The 25,670-nt window shown below is 26.6% G+C and overlaps 1 protein-coding gene across 1 annotated transcript in view; it reads left to right on the top strand.

Annotated features, from left to right (window-relative positions):
• Positions 1-11,801, top strand: part of LOC129958999 (uncharacterized) — a 31,442-nt gene extending 19,641 nt beyond the window's left edge. The window contains exons 2-5 of the mRNA XM_056071765.1: positions 814-873; positions 1,923-1,979; positions 9,274-9,379; positions 11,561-11,801. Coding sequence (XP_055927740.1) covers positions 814-873; positions 1,923-1,979; positions 9,274-9,358 — 202 coding nt within the window. The 3' untranslated portion in view covers positions 9,359-9,379; positions 11,561-11,801. The remainder of the gene's footprint in view (positions 1-813; positions 874-1,922; positions 1,980-9,273; positions 9,380-11,560) is intronic.
• Positions 11,802-25,670: the final 13,869 nt, after the last annotated feature.

Genomic DNA, 25,670 nt, shown 5'->3' with positions numbered 1-25,670 from the left:
TCGTTTTAAGTAATTGTGTTATTTATCCTTTTCAGAGCTATTAAATTATACAGTTTACTGTTTGTTTAAAAGATCTTAACAAAATAAATAAATAACTTTTAATAAAATACATAATTAAAATTGATTTTTTCTTACTTTAAAAAAAAATTAGAAAATGTTTCATACATTATACCATTTTAATCATATTACATTAAAAGCATCATTTATATATTGTGCAGTTATAGAAAAATCATAATAAATTATATTTTTAAGACTTTTTTGGAACTAATTGCATTATATTATTTATTTTTAAAATTAGAAAATATTTAATAATTTAATAATTAATAATATATTTATTAAATATCGAATTTCTAATAAAATATACAAGTAAAATATTTGTATTTCTCTCCTTGTGAAATTTGATTTTTGTTAAAAGTAATACATTAGAGGATTCAGAAATCACCTATTACCTGTTCACGCTTTAGAAATTATCATTTGATCTGTTATTTAATGTAACAAAAAACATTGATGCAATATTTGCATATAAATTACGTTTCTAATAAACAGAAGGCACAAGGGAAGTTAGTAAGCAAGAGCTACACATTCAGTTAGCATTTTTTTTTTAATCTTTTGGTTTGCTTATTAACAATCAACATATGAAAAACGTGCTTCATGGAAAAAACATGCTTCACTTTCTAGGTATTCTTGAATCACGAGTTAATTAACGACTCGTCTGATTTTAAAAATTTAAAGCAATCATACAAATTATAGAAAATAATATTGCATTCCTTCATAGCTAGATAAACTTTTCAAATTTTTTTTTACTCTTTGCAGCAGCAGATCTTTCGAAACCGAAGTGGAAAATCTGGAACAGTTGAGGCAGAATCTTCTGGGGTAAGTAATATGATATTTTTTTAAATCCTATTTTTTTATAATAAATGACTAATTAAACGAATCAAAAATAACTAAGCCATAGTTATTTTAAATAAATATTATGAGATTTAATCAAATCAAGGAGCACTTAAAAATTATATTTTAATAGAGTGTTTTATAGAAAATAAATGTACTTAAATCATAAATTAATGGAAACAATTCTGCTCATGAATAATTATTTAATCTTTCTAAAGAAAATCAATGATTAAGTTCATTCTATGTGTCAAGAATAATTCTGCATACTTAATTTATTTAATGTTATAAAGACTAGAAATTTGCTTTCGAATTAGAGAATATATTACATTTAAATTTCGAGTTAGTCTTTATGTCCATATGTATAAAATAGCTATTACAATGTTTTGAAACGAAACTCATAAATTGTAGGATTACTGTCTCGATTTTCTTCATTTTCAGTTATTAAATATCCAATATAATAATAGTATAATTTGTTATAATTTATTCATCAAATATATTCACTTATTCGACTTGTGTTTCATAATCATAATAACACTTCACAATTTGATTTTATACAACGGCTTTATTCGCATAAAGTTTGAATTTTGGATTAACAATCTGTTTCTATTCCAATTTTGAAAAATTTGCTGAACTGTAAAAAGGCACAGCATTTCAAATGTAATTCATTTACTGCTTGTAATCTTTCAATAATCACCAACAACGAACTGAAAATATTTTACCTTTTTTTTTTACATTCCAATTATTTAAATAGCTACTAACACTTGAAAACCATTTCACATTTTTTATGACTAAAATCAGATTTCTTCATCTCAGTAGGATATAAATAGGAACCTCTTGATATTATTAATTTGTTTTATGTATTCTAAAAATATTCAATAAAATAAAAAAAAATTCTTAATTTAGAAAATATTATCACCATTACCCCAAATTAATTTACAAGAAATGAGTCCAATTTCAAATTTTCAAAAAATTATATGCAGAAACTTTTTAGCACTGAATGAGCTCTAATGTGAATTCATTTTCATTTTCATCAGAAATGCCGATCCTGATGAAAGTACTGAGTATGAAGTTGTGGATGAGAAGGAGAATGAGTAAGTATATTCAGTTGCGTTTTAATGCGCAGTAATTTTAGAGAAACCCCATTTTATAATTTGCTCAAGGTTTATTTAGTATCATGATTAGAAATTCACTCGAAATGGTTTCAAATGTTTAATGATATCTTTTTTTAAATTTTCAGTACTCTTGAATAAGAAAATGTTAACGTTGCCAATCCTACCTCAAGTTTAATATGCTTTCCAAAAATAACTAGAATCATTTGTATAAAAAAAATAGATGACGCAAATTCAGAGTCATTTTTTTCTTCTCAAAATTATAGAAATTATACTTTAATTCTTTAATTTTTTTTTTGGGGGGGGGGGAATATTTACATTTTAGATGTAGATTTGATAATTGAAATTGTTCTTATAACAGAGATTACGGTTCCTTTATTCAGTAATTTTAAAAGCTTCACCGTAACAAAAAAAATTAAAGATATCCAAATAAATGTATTTTGTTAATGATTGTTTAAAATATTAATTTTTAAAATTTTCTTCCATTTTTTATCAGCTTATTTTAGATTTACGAATGACAAATAATTGGGTAAAACTCATAAAATTTGAAATATTTTGTACAAGAAAGCGAGATACAATTTTTAAAAAAGCATAATATTGAGATTTTTTTAATATTTTAATACTGAGTAATATTTTTAATATATATAATTAAGATTATACCAACAAATAAATGAAAGTAAACTAATAACTCTCTTAGAATGATCTGAAAAAGAATATGTAATATGCTAATACGAAATATTAAAAAATAAAAGCGAACAAGGATCAACATTTTTTCTTCTCTTTAATAAGAAATTTAAAAGAATAATAAGAAATTAAATTAAGAATTAAATTAAATTAAATTAAGAATTAAATTAAATTAAATTAAATTAAATTAAGAATTAATAAATTAATAAGAAATTAATAAGAATTTAATAAGAAATTAATAAGTATTTAATAAGAAGTTTAAATTATTCTTCTCAACAGTATTTCCGATTCAAGAAATAATTGAGAACTTTTTGCCACTTGATAATTTTCGCCTGAGAAAATAACAATCTAATAACAATATTCAAAAGTTCAAAATAAAATATCAAATTGTTCAATACTTTACTGAATTGAAGTAGTTTCAAGGGCTCCAAATGTTAAATAAAAAATTTCCTTTACAAATAAAAAAAATTTCAAAATTATTTCTTGTAAAATAATCATTCGATTTTATTTCAAAAATTGATTATTTTGATAGTTTAAATTTTATTAACTTTAATAGATCGTGTTAGTTAACAATATGAGCTTGTTAAATACTTTTTCTAACACTATAGAAGCGTGTATTATTACAAAAATTAAATTAAAATTCATGCAACAAAACAGTGTGATAAAACTTTCTAAATGGATAAAACTAAAATAACTTTCTAACAAGAAAACAACTTATGATGCTTTTCTAGTGAAATGCATGTATTTTGCACTTTTACAATATATTTAAAAGAGAATTAACACAATTTAAATTCACATTAGTTAAATTCTTTTCCGTTCATTTATGACATTAGTTAAATTCTGTTATTTGCATTTATTGCATTTATAAATGTAAATTTCTTTATCAGTTCAGCATGGGCAAAAGTTTTGTAAAATCAGTTTAAAGTTTTCTTTATTGCATAAGATTACAAGCAACGCTTTTTTTTTTCATCCGTAAATGTTGTTCGATTTATAGTAAGACGCCTACAACCTTTAAAAAGGATATTGAGTTGAAAAAACCTTTTAAATTTATGTTCCTTTCATCAGAATTACGATGCCTTCACTGAAATACTTTTTTCAACCGACTGTGTGTTTTTTTTAAAGAATACTTTTGAATCAATATCATTACGCAACAAAACCGATAAAGCTGGATTAAATGGCTTTCTAACAGGTCTTCTAATTTAATCATCTAATTTTGAATTTTAAACCTAAGCGATCAATAATTACATAACTTATTCCTTGTATTTAACTTATTCCTGTAAAATTACATAACTTATTCCTTGTATTTAACTTATTCCTGTAAAATTACATAACTTATTCCTTGTATAATGTACCTATTTTGTAGCATTTATATCATACTTTAATTAAAATAAAACATTTCACATTTTTTTTCACTGTGAATTAAAAGCAAAACAAAAAAGAAATGTCGGTGTTTTTTTTAACTGTAATCCATTTGCAAATCATAACAAGCCCGAACCCTATTCTATGGTGATCTTTAAAGTGGAACTATTTATTGCTTTTGAGTCATTTTTCTGGCTTGGCAAAACCCCAATAATAAGTTCAAAGTACTGCGATCGAAAATTGAAGAGTTCATGCGGTTCGAATCCTCTTCTAATGTTGACCGTGTGCATGGGACTATTGCCTTTAAATCATTTGTTATCTGCAGCCCATGTGGGTTAGAACCTCTGCTATTGTTGGTCGTGTGCATGGGACTAATACTCACAAGCATCCTCACATTGGAGAAGTGAGAAAACTTAGAATTTAATTATCGTCAAATACATAATCTTCATGGGAACATAATTCATACATAATCTTCATGAGACCATAATTCATACATAATCGCCTGAGAACATCTCAGAATCGCACGACTCCCGGTAGCTCCAAAATCAAATCAACAGTGATCCTAAAGAGATATTTTTTAATTGGTTAAATCCTTTTTTTTAATATAATCACTGCTTTAATCAAAAAAATTTTTTAAAGCATAAGTTTCTGTATTATAATGTTTTTTAGTTTTTTTTTTTATCATGAATTGAAATTTCCTATACAAGATTTCACTGTAAATTAAAACCATACATCCATCACTCTTTCCCTGAGAAATGATTATCTAGGTAATTGCAATCAGTCATGTTTACGTAATCCTGGATAGGATTAATAATCATTTATTATTGACCCAATGAAAAGACTCTCCAAAACTCATCGATCAAATCATAGAGCAGCAGGCCTCAAAATCAATAATCAATTCAGTAGTCTTCCAATTGTATTTTGCTAGTAAATTGTTACTCTAATGAAACGTTTATGTTCATCATTTATTATGAAAGTATTCATTATCCTTTAGCGATTCATTAGATATATTCAAAATATGTTCTGTACAACTAAAAGATAAGGTAACTATCATAAATTCCTTTTAGCCCGAAAGAAAATCATCCAATCATTTGAAAATTATATTTCAACTCATATTACTTTACAATGATGTAAAGTAGTTGTTTCGGAAAAAATTGCTCAAAAAGATCATTTACAGTACAGAAATTACTCCTTTTCTTTGCCATCCTAATAAAATTTGTGAAATTTGATAATTCGTTTACATTTTCTACATGATTAATGTAGATTTAATAAATTCACCTATTTAGCTCATTTGCATTTATATTATATGTGCATGTAAGGTATTAAAAGCATATAAAATTATTATGGACATATTACATTTTCAGTAGAATGGCAAAATTTTGCTGGTCAAAAAAATTTTAATGGAATAAACATTCTGAAGCTTAACATATTAAGAAACAAAGTTTATATTCATTTAACTTAAATGTTTAAATTTAAAAATTTTCTCTCTATGATAAACAGTTCAAATCATTTCTTTGGAATATTATTGAAAATTATTTGCAGTGAGTAACTTTGAGTTCTAGAAATTGTGATTAATTGTTTTTGTTAATCTAAAAATATTCACTTAATTTTGCGATGAGATGTACCATCGTAGTGATTATAAAATCCATCTGCTTTCAAAATAACAACTTCAGCATTAAGTTTATTTTCCAATATTTTAAATAACATTCATCAAAAATTATATTTTATTCTTAAAATAAATATTAAACTAAGAAGGAGAGTGATTATTTCTGTTTTGACTAGATTAGGTTAGTTAAATTAATATCCCATTTTGAAGCGACAAGAGGATTATTTTCGAATTAACTATAAATAAAATTAATTCTAGGCTGTATTTAGCTTTATTTTTCCCTTTATTTAAACCTCTTACCTTTACAATAACCATTTATTGTATAGAAAAGAGGATATATTAATTAGGACAACTTTCATAATATCAAAAATGAATCAAATAATTGGCGAGAAAAGTAAAAGTAAATAAAATAACTATTATTAATAATGTGATTAATTCAAAAATCATATACATTTCATAAAGAACCATATAGAACCATAAAGAACTTCCCAAACTAAACTTTGATTCAAGTGGCCCAAGGAAGGTATATTTCAATAATATTTAGCTTTAAGCAATCTAGAGGAAAAACATGCGTGAAAAATTACATTTTCAAGGTTCCGAATGAAAGCATTGAATTAAAATCCTAATAATTAATTTTTATTAAAAACTTAGATTATCGTTTGCGATTTAATAAAAAGGGAGATCCAAATTTATTTGTATAGCTTATCAACAATTCAAGGAAACAAGATAAATTTGATAAATAAAAAGTCGTTCAAGGGTCATTTTAATATTAGAAACAATCCTTATGAGTTTTGATCGATATTATTTGATAAAAAAATAACTATAATTTAGATATAAAACACACATGACAGATTGTTCATTAAACGATGTTAAATAATTATGTAATAAATTCTTCAGCAATTAAAAATAATTTGAAATAATTTGTGTATAGCAAGCAATTGAAAGAAATCATTCACATTTAAATCAAATTAGAGATACATACTAACATTATTTCTCTCGGCATTTTCATATTTAAGATATTAAGAAGCAAATGAAGTATTAAATGCAGCAGAAATATCAAATTATACAATTTTTTTGTTTAAATGTGAAAAACTAGAGACATATTAACCGCATTTCATCTCAATAAAATGAATTTTTCTCAGCTTTTTTTTTTTTTTTTTGCCATACAATTTCATAAACGTTAGATGTAGCCGATTTATTCAATGAATGATTGATTACTTTCTCTGAGCATTTATCTCTAGAAACTGTGTTGTGAAATAAGAAAGGCGAAATTTGATATAAAAGGAGCCTAATTTTATTATACCGATTCAAGTTGATGCATTGTTTTGCTATATTTATCTAATAACAGAAAATAATGCATTAGGCACTTACTGTCTTAAATATTGATTACTTTTGTATTCCATGCCATCAGTATAAGTATTTTTAGCTTTTAATCTTCTAAAATTTTTCTGCCTTTCGTAATAATGCTTCCATTTATTGAAATAAATATTGCTGCATTCTGAAAAGTGGAAATTCAGCTTTTACTGGCGTTGTACCAGTTGATGATAGTAAACAAAGCAAAGAATGTAATAAATTTTAAATTTACCATGCTTTACGAGTTATGCAAAAAGGAAATGAAATCTTTTTGAGATTAATGTTTTAAAAATTCGTAAAAATATTTTACTGGCTAAGTATTCAAAAGTAATCATCTTATTATTTTCTTCAAAAATAATCGGCTTATTATCGCGTAAATTATATATAAAAAATATACATATCTTTTCCTTTTATCCTTTTTTATATTCATATTAACAATTTATGTATCATAGAAGATTATTTATTTTTTAACTAAAATAAGTTTTAATTAATTTTTAAAGGATAATTAACCCTTTTAAATACTCAGACATGAATGAAAACTTGAGTTATGTTTCAAACATTTTTAGGACTTCGAAAAATACGATAATAAAAAGTGTATTCTTTCTTCAAATACAGTTTTTCAGTCTTTTATCAATTATAGTGGATAGTCAAAAAAGTATTTCAAAAATTTACTTGAATGTTTATAATTTTCTTCATTATTTTGTAGTTCAGAAAATAAAAAAACTGTTCAAAATTCATAATAGTAACGTAAGTGAAATTATTTCACTTATACTCCTATCAAATGCATTTATATAAGAAGAAATAGTCTATAAACACTATAGTCTGCAAAATGTGTTAATAAAATATTCGTATAAAATTAAATTCTTTGGTAATTTAGTTTCAAAATAAATAAACTATGAATATAAATGGAAAATAAATTTTAATTGATAAGTAAAATTTTGAAATGTAAGCCAGACAAAAAATAATCATAAATGTTTACAATTTTATGTAGGCTTTAATGTGAATTTATCATACTTATCATTGATTCAAATTATACAATTAATTATTTTATTTAAAAATCATTGTGGAGAGAAAAGGAAATTATTTTGCTCATAATGAAATAAAATATATCTATATGAAATGAAATAATGTCTGAACACCATTTCCAGTAGTATTTATTAATAATTAACATTTATTAATTAAAATTAATAAATATTAATTATTAACATTATTAACATTTATTAATTAAAATAAATTTGAATTGTTCTCTCATTAATTTTAAAACTCATAACTTTTCACAAAAAACGAAAAAAAAAAAGGTATTTGAACCTTGGAAAGCAGAATTTTCTAGCTTAATCCTGAAAAAAATAATAAAGAATCATAATAAAAAAAATTCGATAATGAATTTGATGTTTCTTCCAAGTTAATTATATCTCCTATTCGGTTGAATATCATATAAAAAATGGCTCTTTTATTTTAATTCCTGTTCAGATGCTTCCATCTAAATTAGTATTACATTTTATAAACTAGTCAAGAAAAAATCTGAAATCGTTTAAAAATATTTCTTTCCAAATTGTTTCAATTTTACACTAAATGCGTACTGAAGGAAAATATTCGAAAACAATATGAATTATTATTCGTGAAAAGATTAAATTTAGAAGTAAAACAGATTCTACCATTTCACTTATACCCTTTTTTTTCTGTGTTTTTATCGTTATTTTAGTTAAAACACACGTTAAGAAAACTGGAGAAGAAGACAATCTTTAATATATTTCAAATTCAATTTTAATTAAAAGGCAGTTTTTTTATTCATATTAAGGGATAAATTTAATAAATTTCGATTAATTACAGACAGGAAGCATTGTTGTATTATATTTATTTCATCATTTTCTCAACACGCGAAACCAATTTCAAAACCTGGATATAAACAAACTGATATCTAATAAAATGTTGAATTAAAACATCAGAGGTAGATTCGCTCCTATTTCAGCTTCTAAACTTCGCATCTTGAAAAATTAATTTATGTACCCAAATTATTTATTATATTTGTAAAAGTAAATTAACAAACAGCAAATGACAAATTATTAGCATTTGAAAAAAGTTTAAAAATAAATATTAGATTTTCAGATATATTTTTATTATGTTCTGTCAGCTTTTACACTTGCATTATTTCCTGTTTTGTGCAGTAATTTTTTTTTTACTAGTGTTAGTAGCTTTATCTATTTTAATAGTTTTAACAACATTGACTAAATTAGGTATTTATTTTTAATTCGTTGTATTTATCTTTCCCTTTAGAAGCCAGCTGAAATCTCGACGAAATTTGATTGATCTTCTTAGAAGACAGTTTATAAGACCTGTTGTGAAGGATAGAGACTATTAGTCTAATCCTCAAAGAAAACAGGTAAGAATTAATTTTTTTAAAGTTTTACATTAAATGCAATTTTTTGAAATAACTTTTAAATGAGTTCGAAATTGGATACAAAATGAAATACCTCAATGTTTTGGGGACATTCAGTAAACCTTGTAATAGAAAATACTGTACTTAATATTTCAAACAAACAAAAAAATGTAAATTGCTCATCCCAAAAAACTTAACTAGCAACAAGCATTATTAAATTCTGTAAAGACAGAAAATTCAAAACGTCATGCTGACACGACCCTTATTTTCAAATTTATTTCTTAATCGTAGAAATCTTCACGCTAACAAAAGACTAAAATTTTTACTAGGTATTTCAAAAAGGGTGATAGGAAAATACTCTAAATCAAATATTTTATGTTCATAGAAAATGAAATTAAAACGAAATATCTCAGGAGATCGATGATTTTTTCTGCTAACATATGAATATGCATTTTCCTAAAGCATTTCCATTAGCAATTGCCGTCATGTGAAAAGATTAAATGGTTTTCAGACTCACAAGAAAAATATAAATTTCATAAGCTAAGCGAAAAGGAAATACCGAAATTGTGTACCAGAAATGTTTCCCAATATGGTAAATTCTAACCGAAAAACATTTAAATAGTTTTTAAACTGTAAGCATTTAACGTCAACAACTGTTTGAAATTTAATTTTTATTACGAAGTGTGCTTATTAATTTCGAAACTTTTGATAAAAATTAAAAGAAAAAACATTATTCTAATAATTTTTTGGAAATTTTTTTTTAAAAAATCATAATCTATATCATTGATGTGCCCGAGGTTTAAGATTTTATAGCTAAAAATGTTTTGTCGATTATATTTATCATAAAACTGAAAAGAAAATATCTGCTTGTATTTTTCCAAAAATGTTCTAAACTGTAATTCAAAAACGTTGTAACAATTATATAAGCATGTCAAATGAAGAAAAGAAGCGATAAATCTTTTTCTAACACAGCATTTGCATCTATAAAACAGTATCATTTTTCTCTTAAAAATATATATATTTAAAATCTTAATGCACTGATAAAATATCTTCGATTTCATAGTTTATTCTTTTTTAAACACTTTAATGGCTACAGCTTAAATACTGTTGTTAATTTTACACAAGCTACTAAACCTGTCGTTATACGTGATAAAAAATATTTCTATGGCAAATATTTTTGATGTAAAAATTACTTTAAGCAATATCATTAATAAATAAAATCCTCTCACTTCTTGCATCTTTTTAATGAATTAAAATCAGTAAACTATAAAATATAGGAAAATAATAAGGGACGATCTTTAAAAAGGATTCGATTATCTCTTGATAATGCTCGCTTCAGAAAAAAAAAATGTTAAAATATATAAAAATTACATATATAAAAATTAATATGTATATTTAAATGTTAAAAACTATTTAAAGAATATCTACAATTAGATTGCCCTAAAAATCAATGAACAAAAAGCTTTATTCTACAAAGAGTAAATATAAAAATAAAACAAATTGAAATTCGCAAGCTGAAACGATAAGCAATTTCATTGTTGAAAAACAGCAACGATTCAAATTGAACCCTGACAGTTTTATTATTTTAAAAATTAATATAACCAAATATCCATGTCCTTAGCAATCTTTTCTTACGATTCAAAAAAAGTGCGAGTAAAATTTGGAGAGAATCTAATCATTAATTTAGATTCCCATAGAGTACTAAAAAAATGGTATTTCAGTTTTATATTCCTCTTCTATTACCAATTGATTTAATTTGTCATTTAGTAATGTAGATCGTGGTATAAGCACTACTTTTATCTGCTCCAAAGCTTTGGAGAAGTTCAGAGTAGCTTCAAAGTAATTTTTCATTAATATTTTATCTAAAATGTGACATTCAAATAAATTTTGTTCTCTACTGTGTGATCCTTTAGGCATAATATAACTTATATTTTAAACCATAAATCAGAAAAAATTGTCAGCAGCGCAACTTTGACTTACAGTCTCACCAACATGATCGGTTTTAGTATTATTTTTACATGGGATATTTACATAAAGGGATGATGTATAAGATGATGTATTCTTGGCACATGCATTGGTTACAAGCAATCATCCATTTTCATTTTCTGTGAAATAAAAAATTCATATATAAATTCTTAAATTCATGGATAAGTATGTATAACATAGTTTTTTTTTATTTTTCAGGCCTCAGTACGAGGGATCTTGAAGAAAATCTGAAAGAAAAGAAGTTTTTTTGTTAAACTTTTTTTCAAAATCATTGGCATCAGAATAACTGTCACCTCATTAGAGGAATCAATATGTGTTTCATTTACCTAACTTATTTTTCTCGACTCTCTAACTTATATTCATTTCGTTTATTGTTTTTAATGTGTTGGCTAGTTTTGAAGTTATCGTCTTGTGTATTTTTTTCTGTAAATAAACATTAGACAGGAATCACTTTCGTATATCATGTAATCTTTCTTTGTTTGTAGTACAATACGTTTTTTAATAATCAGTTTCTACTGAATTACTCCAAAATTAAATTTAAAAAGTAGACAAATTTCGCAAATTTTGAAAGCTCACATATAAATTCAAATGTATTTTTGCATTTTACAGCATTTATAATTATATATCTATCTATCTGGAAATAAATAACATGATGCAGATTAATCTATTTTAGAGAAAATATGAAAAAAAAAATTATAAAACACTTCAAAAAATTTACAGGAAATGCATAATCCACATTTTTTTTTAGAAAAGCAGGTATATGATTGGTTTTGCTTCATGAATTAAATTAGAAAATATTTATAAATAAGACAAAAAAATCGATAACTTTAATGCATAGAAGAACTAAGGTAAAGAATCAATGTTATTTTGAGCTATATAGAAAATGAAAATGCAGAATGATAATAAAAGAGATACACAGTTTTTAAAAATTATGAAAAAAGAATCAACAATTAATGTCAAACATATACTGAATTCTTATGTCAGAAAAATGATTATTTTTAAGACCATGAACATCATTTAATTCACCCACTCACTGATTTCACCTACTTACTTCATTTTTTTCATAAGTGACATGTTTTAAATTACTTTGAAGTTTCTGAGGGTAGACAAATCGTTTTGTAATCATGGGTACAGATCAGAATGGGAAATCTGAAGAAGGTTACCAGCTCACTTTCAAATATTCATTGCCGCACCAATGTAACAGAAAAAGAACAAATAAGGACAAAATAGGAAATTGTAATACGTATGCGATTTAAAGTGTGATGTTATATATGTAGAAAGTATATAAAATGAATATCTAATAGGAAAAAATAAATTAATATGTCATTTATTTCAATATCTATCTAAAGACGGAATTATGTTTCTATAGAGAGAGCTTCTATACATGAAAGAAATGTAAAAGAAACGTCAAAATAGATATGGAAATTTAGATATAACTTCAAATAGAACACTTGCTCTGAGAGTTATGCAATATAATTTCATTATTATATTAGAATTACACTCATGTCCATAAATTAATGATAATGTCTGCTCCGGCAAATAAAGGTTCAGAAACAAAACAAACATGACTTATTCATAAATCTCATTTATGAAAGAAAAGATAAAGAACAAAAAAGATGGTGTAGGTAGGATACTATACTTAAAAACTATGATTTTTGCTCCCTGGAGCAATTACAAAAAATATATCACTTACAAAAACGTTACATGGTTGGTATGACGGCAAATATTTTGTATGTCTCCCAGACAATGAAATACAGTCCTTACAACGTCTAGACAACCTGAGTGCCATATTATTGAGCTGATCTTGGAGGAGATTACGCCACTGAGCAAGCAATTCTCTCTGAAGTTCCGGTACACATATAAGAGGTAATCAACGGGCAACAAATTATCAGCCAAGCGTATCCTACACATGCTCTATCGGATTCATCTCAGGTGAAAATGCTGGCCATTCCATACGGTTGGTATCCTCTGATTGAAGGCATTCGTTTACGATGTTTACAAAGTGAGGACGGACGTTGTTATCCATAAACACAAATTTAGCTCCCATGTCACCCCTCAAACAAACGTACATGTTGTTCCAGAATAATGCCTCGATAAATTTGCCCTCATGGTACTGATATGAGCATGCAGATATGTTCTGGAGCCCTGTATAATTCCACCCCAAAAGAGCAATCCTGCACCACCGTAACGGTGTTTTTCAATAATGTTCTCTTGGTGTTAAAGAGTACCTGGCATTTTCCATATGGAAATCCGACGTGAATCAGACTTTAAGCTAAATCTGGACTCTTTGGAAACATCACATAATCCCACTGTGACGATGTCCACATTGTATATTCTCTACTCCTGGCTAACCGCTGACGATAGTGAGTTGCCGTGAGTGGAACAGGCTTGCGAGCCTATAGACCAATATGTCATAATTGTCTGTGACTGAAGATAGCTAAAGAGACAGGTCTGATGCTGTGCTCTGTCTGATTCTTTTGGCAGTTACTGCCAAATACCTGTCATCATTCGGCATTGCAACTCGGGGTTGACCTGGACGGTAATGTCTTCTTAGAATCATTGCCAAAGTCTAGAGACGCCACATTGGACGATTCCATCACGAAAAGAAAAGAACTATTTCCTTCAGAAATATTTTGTGATTTGTGCATAGTGTCAAAAACTCAACATACTTACTGTATATTTAATCATTCTGTTTGGTATGCAATATAAGATAAATCAATTTAATTTTATGTATGTATGCACATTTCGAAATAATTAAATAATGGGTTCCTTGATTTTTTTAAATGGGACATCTAAATTTGGTGAAAAATGACAAATCTGACAGTTAAAGTAGATGGTAATATTTGTAAAGATTTATTAAAAAAGGAACCGTACCAACCATTAAGCAGACCTTTAACATTTGAATCGTCTAAACTGGTGCAAAGCCTTTCTGTGATATTAATTTTGAGAGTGAGACGCCAACAGTTTTTTCCGAGAACACCGTGTCATTTTGTCACTAATTTATGAGTGAAAAAGTGAACTAGTATTTTGAGTGTAATCAAATACTCACATTCTGACTTTAAAAGTGTGATGAGTTTGGGTGACATTTGAATAACATTGACAAGTACTTTTACTGAAACATTGCAATAAACTTATAAACACAACCACTTTAGCATATATCAATACTGTGAATGGAAGCGCTGTTTCAAACTAGACAGAATATCCACCTAAAGACGAACAAAAAACTAGGAGTCCTTCCAAAACAGACGATCTTTACATCGAAAAAGTGAATTTTTTTTATTCGTGCGAATTATTTTCAAAATGGTCATAAGATTGTAAAGATCTGGACATTAGCAAAAGTTTTTCACACAATTTTAACTGTTAATCTGATATACAACACTACAGAAAAAACTCTGTTTCAACTCCTTATTGTTGAGAAAAACATGATTTACATTGCCGTTAGTCAGAAGCTTTGAATCTTTCAAATGTCGACCAAAATCATGGCATTACTCGCCATATTTGGCCGTGTGGTACTTTGGTTGTTCCCAGAGTTGAAACCCTTTTTGAAAAATCCAAGATTTGAAATGAAAGAAGGGAGAAGAAAATTGGTAGCTAGACTTCTGAATCGTTAAAGGATGCCCTGGGACTTTCTAATTATTGAAGGCAAATTGAAAGTGATGAAAAATGAATTGCCTCTGTAATAATAATTATTCATCTAAACATCGTTTATCACAAAAAGGCCTACGAAGATATGAACATCAAAATATTTGGAAAAAAAATTTTCGAACAAGCATATTAATATAAATATTAGATAAAAATAAAAGGTGAAAAATCAGAAATATCCTCTCAGGATATTTTAAAATATTTATACAGTTTTCATGAAACTCCTTTACTAGTACAAGAATTCATACAATATTTCAAAAATATTGCTGGATATTTTGAATGCCGTACAATATCGTGGAAACAAGGTAGCCATATTCTTCAACAGTTTTTACTAATAGGGTCCATGAATACCTGAATCTAAGATTATTAAAATAAAATTACAGACCATTTCTTTTAATAACCCTTTCTTAAGTATGGTCTAAATTTTTTTAATAAAAAAATATACATTCTTCTTTTATTAGAAATTTTTTTTCATAAACATTATGATATTATTTATTACATATTATGCTCATTATTACGAAATGTAATTTGAACTCAGTATTTTGAATAAGGAAAACGTATTTCATGAAAACAAATTTCAGAATTTCCTATGATCATTGAGTTGAAATACAAATTGCCTATTCGAAATGGTAGAACATTGTATTATGATCTTATCTAATCTAAAGCTGAATTTTTGAAATAAAAACATAAAATTAGCATCAACATGTTTGGATTCTTAATTATTCTTGAGATTCGCTATTAGGAAAAAATTTCATTTCAATATATAAAATGAGATAAACAAAAAAATTTCAGTACAAATTGAAATTGCATCTCCGAGAGTAACATAGTTATTTATAATTATCTTGAGGAGGAAGTAAAATAGCCTTTCAGTTTTCCAAGAAAAGGTGCACGGTATTATTATCTTATCGAATCTAGAAATAAACTTTTGAAATAAATATCGTCAGTAAATGAAAGATATCAAACAACTGAATTGTCTCATATGTAGGTTCTACAAAAAAAAAATCGACATTTTACTACGCACGAATATTAACAATTTATTTTACATATTCTGAAATATATATCTTCCATAGAAAGAAATATTTTAATGTGTTACAAATATTTTTAAACCGATATATATAGTGGCTTAAATTACTTAGGGATAACTTCGTGTATTCTCTAAAGCTTCGTCATTCGGCAATTAATTCCACTAAAGGATAATCTTTTCAAAAGATAAGCCTTTAAGTGTCCCAAGACAATCACTAGTGTCATTTAGTCCAGCGTCCAGAGAATAAGATTCAAGACTACTGCGACATCGAATAATTGATTCAAGATTTTAATCGAATTCCCACCGTAGCGTAATGACACTTGTAGAGAACAGATTAAGGATAGAATAATAAGCATCTGAAAAATTTAGTTCATTTTTTGAGAATATGAATATACCAAACAAAAAAAAATATGGAAGAGGAGAATTGTTGTAATTTCATATCCAAGGGTCTTTTAAAAAAAATTAAAGATATTCCTATTTAGCTATACTTAAGCATAAAACTAAACGCTATAATAACAATAAAACAAAATTATGGAACTTTCAACTAGTATATTCTCGTTTAAAAAAGAGAGGATCTTAATTATTCTTTTGCAAATGCATACTAGTAGGAAATTCGAACTAATATCAATTAATTAGTGCATACTGAGTATTTTAATTAAAACTATAGTGAATAACAATACTTAAGCATAAATCTAAACGCTACAATAACAATAAAAAAATATGGAGTTTTCAACTAGTATTCTCTTATTCAAAAAAAGAGAATTTAGATGATTCTTTTGCAAATGCAAATGGGTAGGAAATTCGAACTAATATCAACTAATTAGGGTATTCTTCATTCAGAATATTTAATTTAAAATTATAGTGCATAGCAAATAATTTCTTTTATTCATTTCCAGGTGACGTAAGTTCATTTGACTTCCATGTATAAAAAAATATCCTTTTATTTTATTTTTATAAATCAAGTTTATAAGTGTTCTTTTAGGATCCCTCCATTTCATAAAAGTGTGATTCTCAGCTGTTCGTATTTTAAGAATTCTTTGTTAAGCTCTGACCTTGACTCAACCGTTCTCATTAGATATGGTTCATTTCATCTCATCCCTATTTTGGTGCAATAAACGCCTCTTGGCGCATGCGCTAAAACGAGGAGTATTTCCGTATCTGGATATCGACAATATTTTCTTCTTAATACGTTTGTGGAAGGGGATTCCGAAGTAAATATTGTCTTTACATGATTTAATTACATGAAATATTGATTCAAAATTTCCTGAGTGTTGTAATTTTCAAATTTGTAAGATTCATTATCAAGAATACAATTCCATAAAAACTTCATTTTTTTTATATTATTGTGCAATTTAAAGTAATGGCTAGCTAATTCAATGAGTATTTCTATGCCTTTTCTTTTTTTTTCCTCCGAAATATATATTGTATTAATCAAAATTCTAACATTCAAATTTTATGTATTTATATCCAGTATGTTTACTAAATCACCTGCCAATTTTTGCAGCTCATCACATATCCTTTTTTTAATAACTTTTTACCCTTTTTTTATTTTTTTATTAATGAGATATTTTTTGCACGACAAAAATATTGATTCCTTTAGCAAAAAAAAAAAAAAAAAAAAAAAATCAATTTAAGGAGTAGTTCTTTTATTTTTTTTATGTTTAAACTCAAATTAAATGCATTTTTATGCTCTGGAAGTATATAAGCGTCATTTCCTTCTTTTTTTACCTTTGCCTCCACAAACGAAATTTAAAATAAAAACTTATTATTAACAGCTTAAATGCAATTTTTAAATTAAAAAAATTAATTATCTGAAATTGCATCGATTATTCTTGAATTTACTAATTTAAAAAATGCATTTTTCTTGCATTCAGTGTTCAAAACTATAGAGCAGACTAATATATAAAAGTTTCTCCAATGATTAGAAACCGTTTCATTAAATCCTTTTGGTTATTTTATGCTATAAATAAACATTAATATTGATATTTATTTTATCTTTAACTGGCAGTTTAAAATCGATCGTTTCATTTATGACTGCGTTATAAAATTTTATTATTCAGAATTAAATTATTGCCAAGCATGAATTCTAAATTATTTTTCGACAAAGTTTCGAATAATTGGAAAAATTGTAGAAATTCATATGCATTTTAAAATTATTTCATTTATGTTAAACTGCATCTTGTCCGACACTCTTGAAATCTAAAATTTTCTAAAAATGTGTGATCAATAGTCAATTTCCAAATGCTCACAACAAAACCGGTTTTTCCTGTAAAGAATGTTTACAGAACAAACATTGGCTTTTTCATGCCTTTTATACAGAGCGTATTTGCAGGGAGCGTATATAAAAGAAGGGACTTGTAGAATAGAAACATTCCTTTAAATCGCTAAGAAATTTAACGTTTTTATAAAATGATTCTAATTCTATATTTTCCTCCATGGAGAAAATATGCTCATTATCTTTTCAACTTAAATATGTTTTCTCTGGAGTTTTCAAGAACAACTAGCACAGAATTGGGCGTCTAGAACACATTGAAATGATGAATTGAATATAACTTCTGTAAAACAGCTTGTAACATACACAATGTCCTTGTCTTTCTAAAGTTTTCAAATAACTTTTTAAAAAGAATACAGTTTAAAGAAAACCAAAAACATCCAAAAACATTTTTCTTTTCAATTTTTTTTTAATATCAAAGTATTTAAAAACAAATCACTTGAATTCAGAGTTATAGTTTTATAAAATTACAGAGCTAAAATTTAAAACTAATAATGCGTGAATAAAATATATTGCAAGAAAAGTTATAGATGTTTCCTATTGTATAATGGTCAAATTAATAAATCATCGTTTAACAACAACATGGCCCCTAAAATGTACACATAGACAAACGATTTGATTTATTCATTTAACTCTTTATTGGTGGAGTTGGCATGAGGAAGGGGTGGCATACGAAGTACGCCAAGTTATTTTTTCCATCCTCTGTTTCAGGTTTTCGTCTATATTTTATAGTTTTTTAAACATTAATTCACTCGGTAATCATATTTTAAAGAAGCTTAACAAAAGGTGAAATTAAAAATAGTAAAAAAAGAAAATATTATTTAAACTAAACTATAAAAATAAGATTTACAAAACTGCAAAGTTTCATCACAAGATATATTATTGTTTGTATAAAAATTTATGGAAGATTTTTGGGTTTACATATGACGAATCTTTTGTGAAAACGATATGTGAATTAATTTATTAATGTGACAAACAAAAACAGAAAACATTTTGAAACCTTCATTTTCTTTAGATTGTTCACTGCAGCATATTCTGAAAAACGTGCTCTATCCTGTCACGTGATTTTTGCAAGTGAAATTAAATCAATTGCACTCAAGGAATATTTTTATTATATCTTCTTAGTAATCAAATTGTGTTGAAACCAAAAACTCATGACGGAAAAAAATGTGCTTATCTCTTTAATACGAGAATTTGAAATCTAACATAATTCTTATATGCCTAGAAATATACTTGGAATAATTTTCAAAGAAATATTAATACATTTGCGTCTTATAAATGAATGATTTATTATCGTCTGAAAGTTGGTTGGTTGTTTTTATTTTGTCTGGTTGTTTTTTCTGTTTTGGATGAAATAATATTTCCTTAAAGAAATGATGATCATGTGGTCCAGACACGTATATTAACAAGATACATACCAAATCACACTGTTTGTAAAGCTATTCTATGGTATCATGAACAGTCACTGTCATCTTAGTTTTGTCGTGTTGGCATTGGTAAAGACCAAAAAAACTTATGAATAAATATGAGCTTCGTAGCATTGGAAAACTCTAACTATTATAAAATGTAATAGGAAATCTCAGAGTTTTTATCTCTTTCCTCTTTTCTAATTGCTTTTGCAGCGATAAAATAAACCGAGACCTATTCCTCGGAAAAAATAATCCGTATTTTCACTTGACCAGATCAGATTTTCCCCATAAATGTAATATTTAACACATTGGCGTATGGACCGTTTCCTATTATACTTACGATAAAAGCCTTTGCAAACCAGGGAATTTTCTGCCATTCAAACTGATGTAGGCCACATTTAAATCCTTTAAGAATGATATACTTGATTAAAGACTGCCGAATCAAAAATGTAGGAAAATAGCTCAATTAAGACTTTAGAAAAAATATAATTTAAAAAAATTGTTACTAAAAAGGTGCTTATTAGCGTTACACTCTGCTTCTCGAAAATGGCATTTATAAAATTGAAAAACATCTTTGTTTAGAAAAAGGGCTAACTGTCAACGACATCCTTGGTTGCATTGTATCTTTAATAACCTGCGTTGTGCCTAAGTGGTAAGATGTTGTCTTTGAATCATGTGGATTGCGAGTTTTGAAATCTAATAATAAAATGAAGATTCATCGTGTGTATGTGGCTGTTGCAAGTTAAATATGAAAGAAAAGGACAAATGACGTATCTATAGGGCTGTGCGAGTGTTTGTAGAGGGATACGCCGACTGCTTGATGCCATCTCCTTTTCCAAATTCAGAAAATACCTACGTATTAACTTAAAAGTTGGTTATATAACAATTTAACTAATTTATATCTTGTTAAAGACATTCCGCTGACATCGAAAAGGCTTGTTATTATAATAAAATTAGAATAAACAGTCTAATTATAAGACTTAGTTTTTACGTTAAATTCTACTATTTCGTTTCTGAATTCGTACTTCAGGGAATTTTCCCCAAAAAATGATCCTTGGGTTAATTTATATAGGAATGTTATAATGAAAATAATTGCATTGAATGCAAGGAATATTATTCCAAGAGATATTTTTGAAAAATTATTGGAAGTAATATCCAAAGTGATAACTACCGAAGTATCTTCCCCTTTCATAATAAGGAATATATAACAGCATTGTGGAAACTGCTAAAATTTTCCTATACCAAACTTTACTTCCTAAAAGCAGCAGGTGTCTAAATTATTCTTATTCTCAGTTTCAGAAAATGCAAGTATATCAAAAATTTTATCATAATATATTATTTAAATATATGACATGTCTTATATCATCTTCTATCGTTTCAATATTTCAGAAATAAAAACTGGGCAAGACTTTTAAAGCAAAGCATTTCAATGTCTCAACTCAACGTGTATTGTAGCTCGTGCTGCCATCTCTCGGCCATATTTAGTTACACAAGACCATTCCAAAATTAAATAAACTGATAATTATGCTAAAATATTTACTATTAGTATTTGTATAGCCATAGTATTTTACTATTTTTTTTTCTATTGATAGATTTGCTCAGATGTTTGAATTAAATTTGGAAAGGATAAAATCATGTTTTTCCCTTGAATTACCAGAAGTATGAAGAATTTCAAAAATATCAATAACAACTTTGTTTAATAAAGTGAAAACAATTAATTCTAGCATTTATAAATTGTTTGCAATGATTTCAATTATATTTCAATTTTTCGTCAGCGCAGTTAGAAACGATACTAAGCGGTTTTTCATTTCTACATAGAATGGGGAATTTCCAATTTATTTTTATTTATAAATGTAAAAAAGAAGAAATTTAGATACATTGACTTTTAAAACATTTCTTTTTTCGTTACAACTAACAGAAACATTACTAAGCTTTTCAGCGATTAAAAAAAAGTAAATGGAATACTGACCACATATTTAGTCAGCATTGCCTATGTTGTCTATGTTTAATATAGAAATTTGTTGTCAATGTATGACTACTGTCTATATTTAATGCAACTTACAAAAAAAAATATGACACTTTACTATAAATCCAAAGTTTTGAATAAGAATTAGTTTTTCTTTTTAAATATTGCATCCTTTTATTTTTATTAATCTTTGCGTGGGTGTTTTTTTAATCGCTACAGAAAATTGAAAATGAAGTAAAATTTGCTTGAAATTTTACATGAAACTAAATTCGACAAATAAATATAAAAAATAAAGTAAGCTGTTGATTTCTGGTATCTTTTATAAAAATCCTGATTTTCAGTTCTATAATAATCATAATAATCTCCTTAATACTCTCTTTTTAAAAGTCAGAAGAATTTTTCTTATGTCTTCTGAGTTTTTTCTCCCCCTCCCCTATATTCTCTGGGAAAAGGAATCAAAGCCATATTGATTTTTCGATATTTTAGATGATTCAAATGGCCAACAGATGGCACTCCAAGCTTTAAATTTTTGCGAATTTTCCAGGAGTTGATTTTAAAGTAAAGATAATGATTTATTTATTTTTTTGAAAAACAATTAAATAGCTGTAATAAATGGAAGCATTTTTTTCTAATGATTATGTTAATAAAGATTCATTTTTATTTTGAAGTAAAAGATAAACATAATATTCTTTAAGATTAAAAAAAAAGTTTTTAAGAAATAAAAAAATTTCTTTATTACTATTACTAATAAAGACCATAAGAATATTTTCATTCGGATACGGAATAATTCATGTTAATATACGTGTGTGTAGTTAATGTAATGCTAAAAAAATCACTATATATTTCGTTTGGAAAAACAAGAGCTTGAAGAAATTACTTGTTTATAAAATAATTAGCTCTTTGTTTTAAAACAAACAAAATTCTCAATATAATAAGATCAGGAAATTGAATTAATATCATCATTAGAAAATGCACACCTGGATTACATCTAGATCGATCTTCACCTGTCAGCAGAATAAATATCTAGTTAAAGAGAAGGAAAATATAAAAGGACCTCCAAGAAAGAGATACAATAATAAATATAAGGAAATTGAAACTAGACTTTGCTATTTACCAAACTATATTTCATATATTCTTCAAATAAATATTACATGCAATGTGTTAATACTATATACTTTGAAAACCGTAATAGTATATTTCATGTATTACTAGAATGAAGTTGCACAATGGAAGATCCTCGATCAACAATGTTTAAAGTTAACAAAATAATTACATTCGTTACTATTCAGCTAGTTAAACATCAGAGAATTCCTAATATATCGTCTAATTTCAATTTTGAGAGAGTAAATAAATAAATATATTTGTATACTTGTTTTCTGAATAGTTGTTATATGAACTATTCGTATCTGATGCTCTTCATCTAATGATTTAATTGCTGAAAAGAGCAACCGAATTTGTGAAGTATGCTTCTGAATTTCAGTGGTAAATTAACATTATGTTGAATTCAGAAACCATTGCATTAATGAAAAGGATTTTATAATGTGTTAATAAAGGCATGATGTTTGATTTATTCAGAACAAATCAACTCTATATCTTTCCCCATTCAAGTTTATAAGTAAAAACTAAAGACCAATTCTTGACATAGTACATACAGCACAATACGCATTTTCTTGTTTGCAATGGTCTCTAAGCTCTCCATTAGAATGCGCGAAGTGAGATAATTGCAAAGAAATATGGATTCAGCAAAAAAAAAAAAAAAAAAACATACAGGATTTGTGGCTGGTTTAAGCGTTTTGCACATTGTGGGGTTCCTGTTAATATAACTGATTAATTTAGTTCCAAATTTCAATTTATTCAACATATTAAGGATTTATTTTATTTTAGTTTTTTATATACATAATTTTGTAAAAAAAATATTTATTTTTATATATGCTTATATATTAAAATGCATATCATAAAAAATGAGCCAAATAATAAAATTCTTGAAAAATGAATCATAATTATCAGTTAATGACTTCCTTAGATATAAAAGCATTTAATTATTACAATAGACTATAAAAATAACAAACTGCAAACAGATGTAACATGTAAAAATTATTATTTTATAAGACTTGGCAAGTGGAATATAACATAACTAATTAAATAAATTATTATTATTCCAATATATTATAGATAAATTATTTAATAATGATTTTAATTTTTCAGTGCAACTCGCTTCGTAGTCTGAATTTTTTATAATTCATACAATTTGTATTTTTTATAAATTTATTTATTTGATACCTATGCTAAAAACACTTTTAATTTAAAACACTTTTTTTAACCTGCCCGCCGCTTTCCCTCAACCTAAAGGACATATACAGCTGCTTAATCGGAAAGGCCCATTGTTCTGGGATGAGTTAATTATATTTGTCAGGCCCACAGACGTATAGACAAAACTCAGCTAGTTATCTGTACAAGATCCGCCTAGAATCTGGAGATGCTGAGAGTGTTAGGAATTACTGAGCACCGTTTTAGGATAATTACTGCCAAAAACCAGACTGTACTGTAACCGGGGGGGGGGGGGGGAATCTGTCAAAATCTGTATATAAGACTCTCTGCAATTCCTAATTTCCAATCGGTCTTATTTATATGACATTTTTTCTACAAATCATTGAATATGGGAAATTCTTTTAAAGTGCCTGTTTGTATTATAACTTCTTCTTTTAATTGTGGAGAAAGTATTATATTCATCAAAAATTTTGACGAATCTCTCAGTTTCATACCTTCCTGAGTTCGACAAACACATTTTCAGCATTATGTCTGCCTGTGAATATGATAACTCAAAAACTTATTGAGCTAGATGGATAAAATTTGGCGTATGACATTTTGACCAAATTTGCAGACTTCTTTCAAACTTTGAATGAAATCCATTCAGCAGAAATATGTCTGTCTGGATGTTAATGTACAAGTAAACTCGATAAATTCAAAGCTAGATAAATAAAATTTGGTACTCAGGTTCAGCATCTAAAATGTAGATATTTATCAAATTCTGAATCAACTTTATCAAAGGGTTGACCGTTTGTCGTTTTATACTTTCAAATGCAAATAAATTTAATGACTTAAATCTATGAAATTTCGGTATGGTGACCTCATGACTGCAACTATACTTCCGTGTCAAATTTCAGTTACCTTCGGTAGTAAAAAAGATGCCCAAAATACAGATTCATAAAAATGCTAAATTCACACCAAATATCTATATTTCATAACAATCGTTCGCCAATCCCAGGCAAGACATTCTCCAAGGTCCACAATCTTTTGCGGGGGGGCAAGGGGGGAGAAGAATAAAACTTCATTAAAAAGTATACGAGTAAAATTCAAGGAGACAACACCCGGTGATTTAAATCTATCCATCTTCTCCTTTATAAAGTTCAAAATCAAGTCACAGAAATATTTGAGAGCGTTCTGAAACTTAAAGGGTTTATTAAAAATCTGAATTTTTTTATTAAGATTATAAAAATCACGAAAATAATAATTATCTTCGACTAAATAAAAAGTTAAGAGTATAAAAAAGGGGATACAAAGAAGTAAATTATAAAGTAATTTCTCAAAAATCATGCTTATTCCTTAAACATTTTTAAGTGGATGAATTTTTGTATCAATTAGACAAAATCCTTTTAGCAAGAAATTCTTTATTTAATGTTGGAAAATTTGTTACTCTTCTTTCGCTTAACAAATAGAAATTAACTATCTTAATTGAATATGTCATGATAAATGGTTTTATTTACTAACAACTAATGCATTTTTAATCCTTAAAATTACTTAACTTTCCTACATCTTTTTAAATTTTAATGTCAGTTTAAATGATTAGTTTCGAAAAAAAATTGATATCATTTTAATTTATTAATTACATGGAATTTTTTTATCAATTAAAAAGATTTATTTAACTCATAATGGGTAATAAACGTTCACGGCTCTTCTTCACATAAATGGAGTACATTAGAATTTAGTAAACATGT

The sequence above is a fragment of the Argiope bruennichi genome, chromosome X1 (assembly GCF_947563725.1).
Source record: "Argiope bruennichi chromosome X1, qqArgBrue1.1, whole genome shotgun sequence".
NCBI lineage: Eukaryota > Metazoa > Arthropoda > Arachnida > Araneae > Araneidae > Argiope > Argiope bruennichi.
Note: the sequence above shows the minus strand (reverse complement) of the source record. Positions and strands in the feature narration are given on the sequence as shown.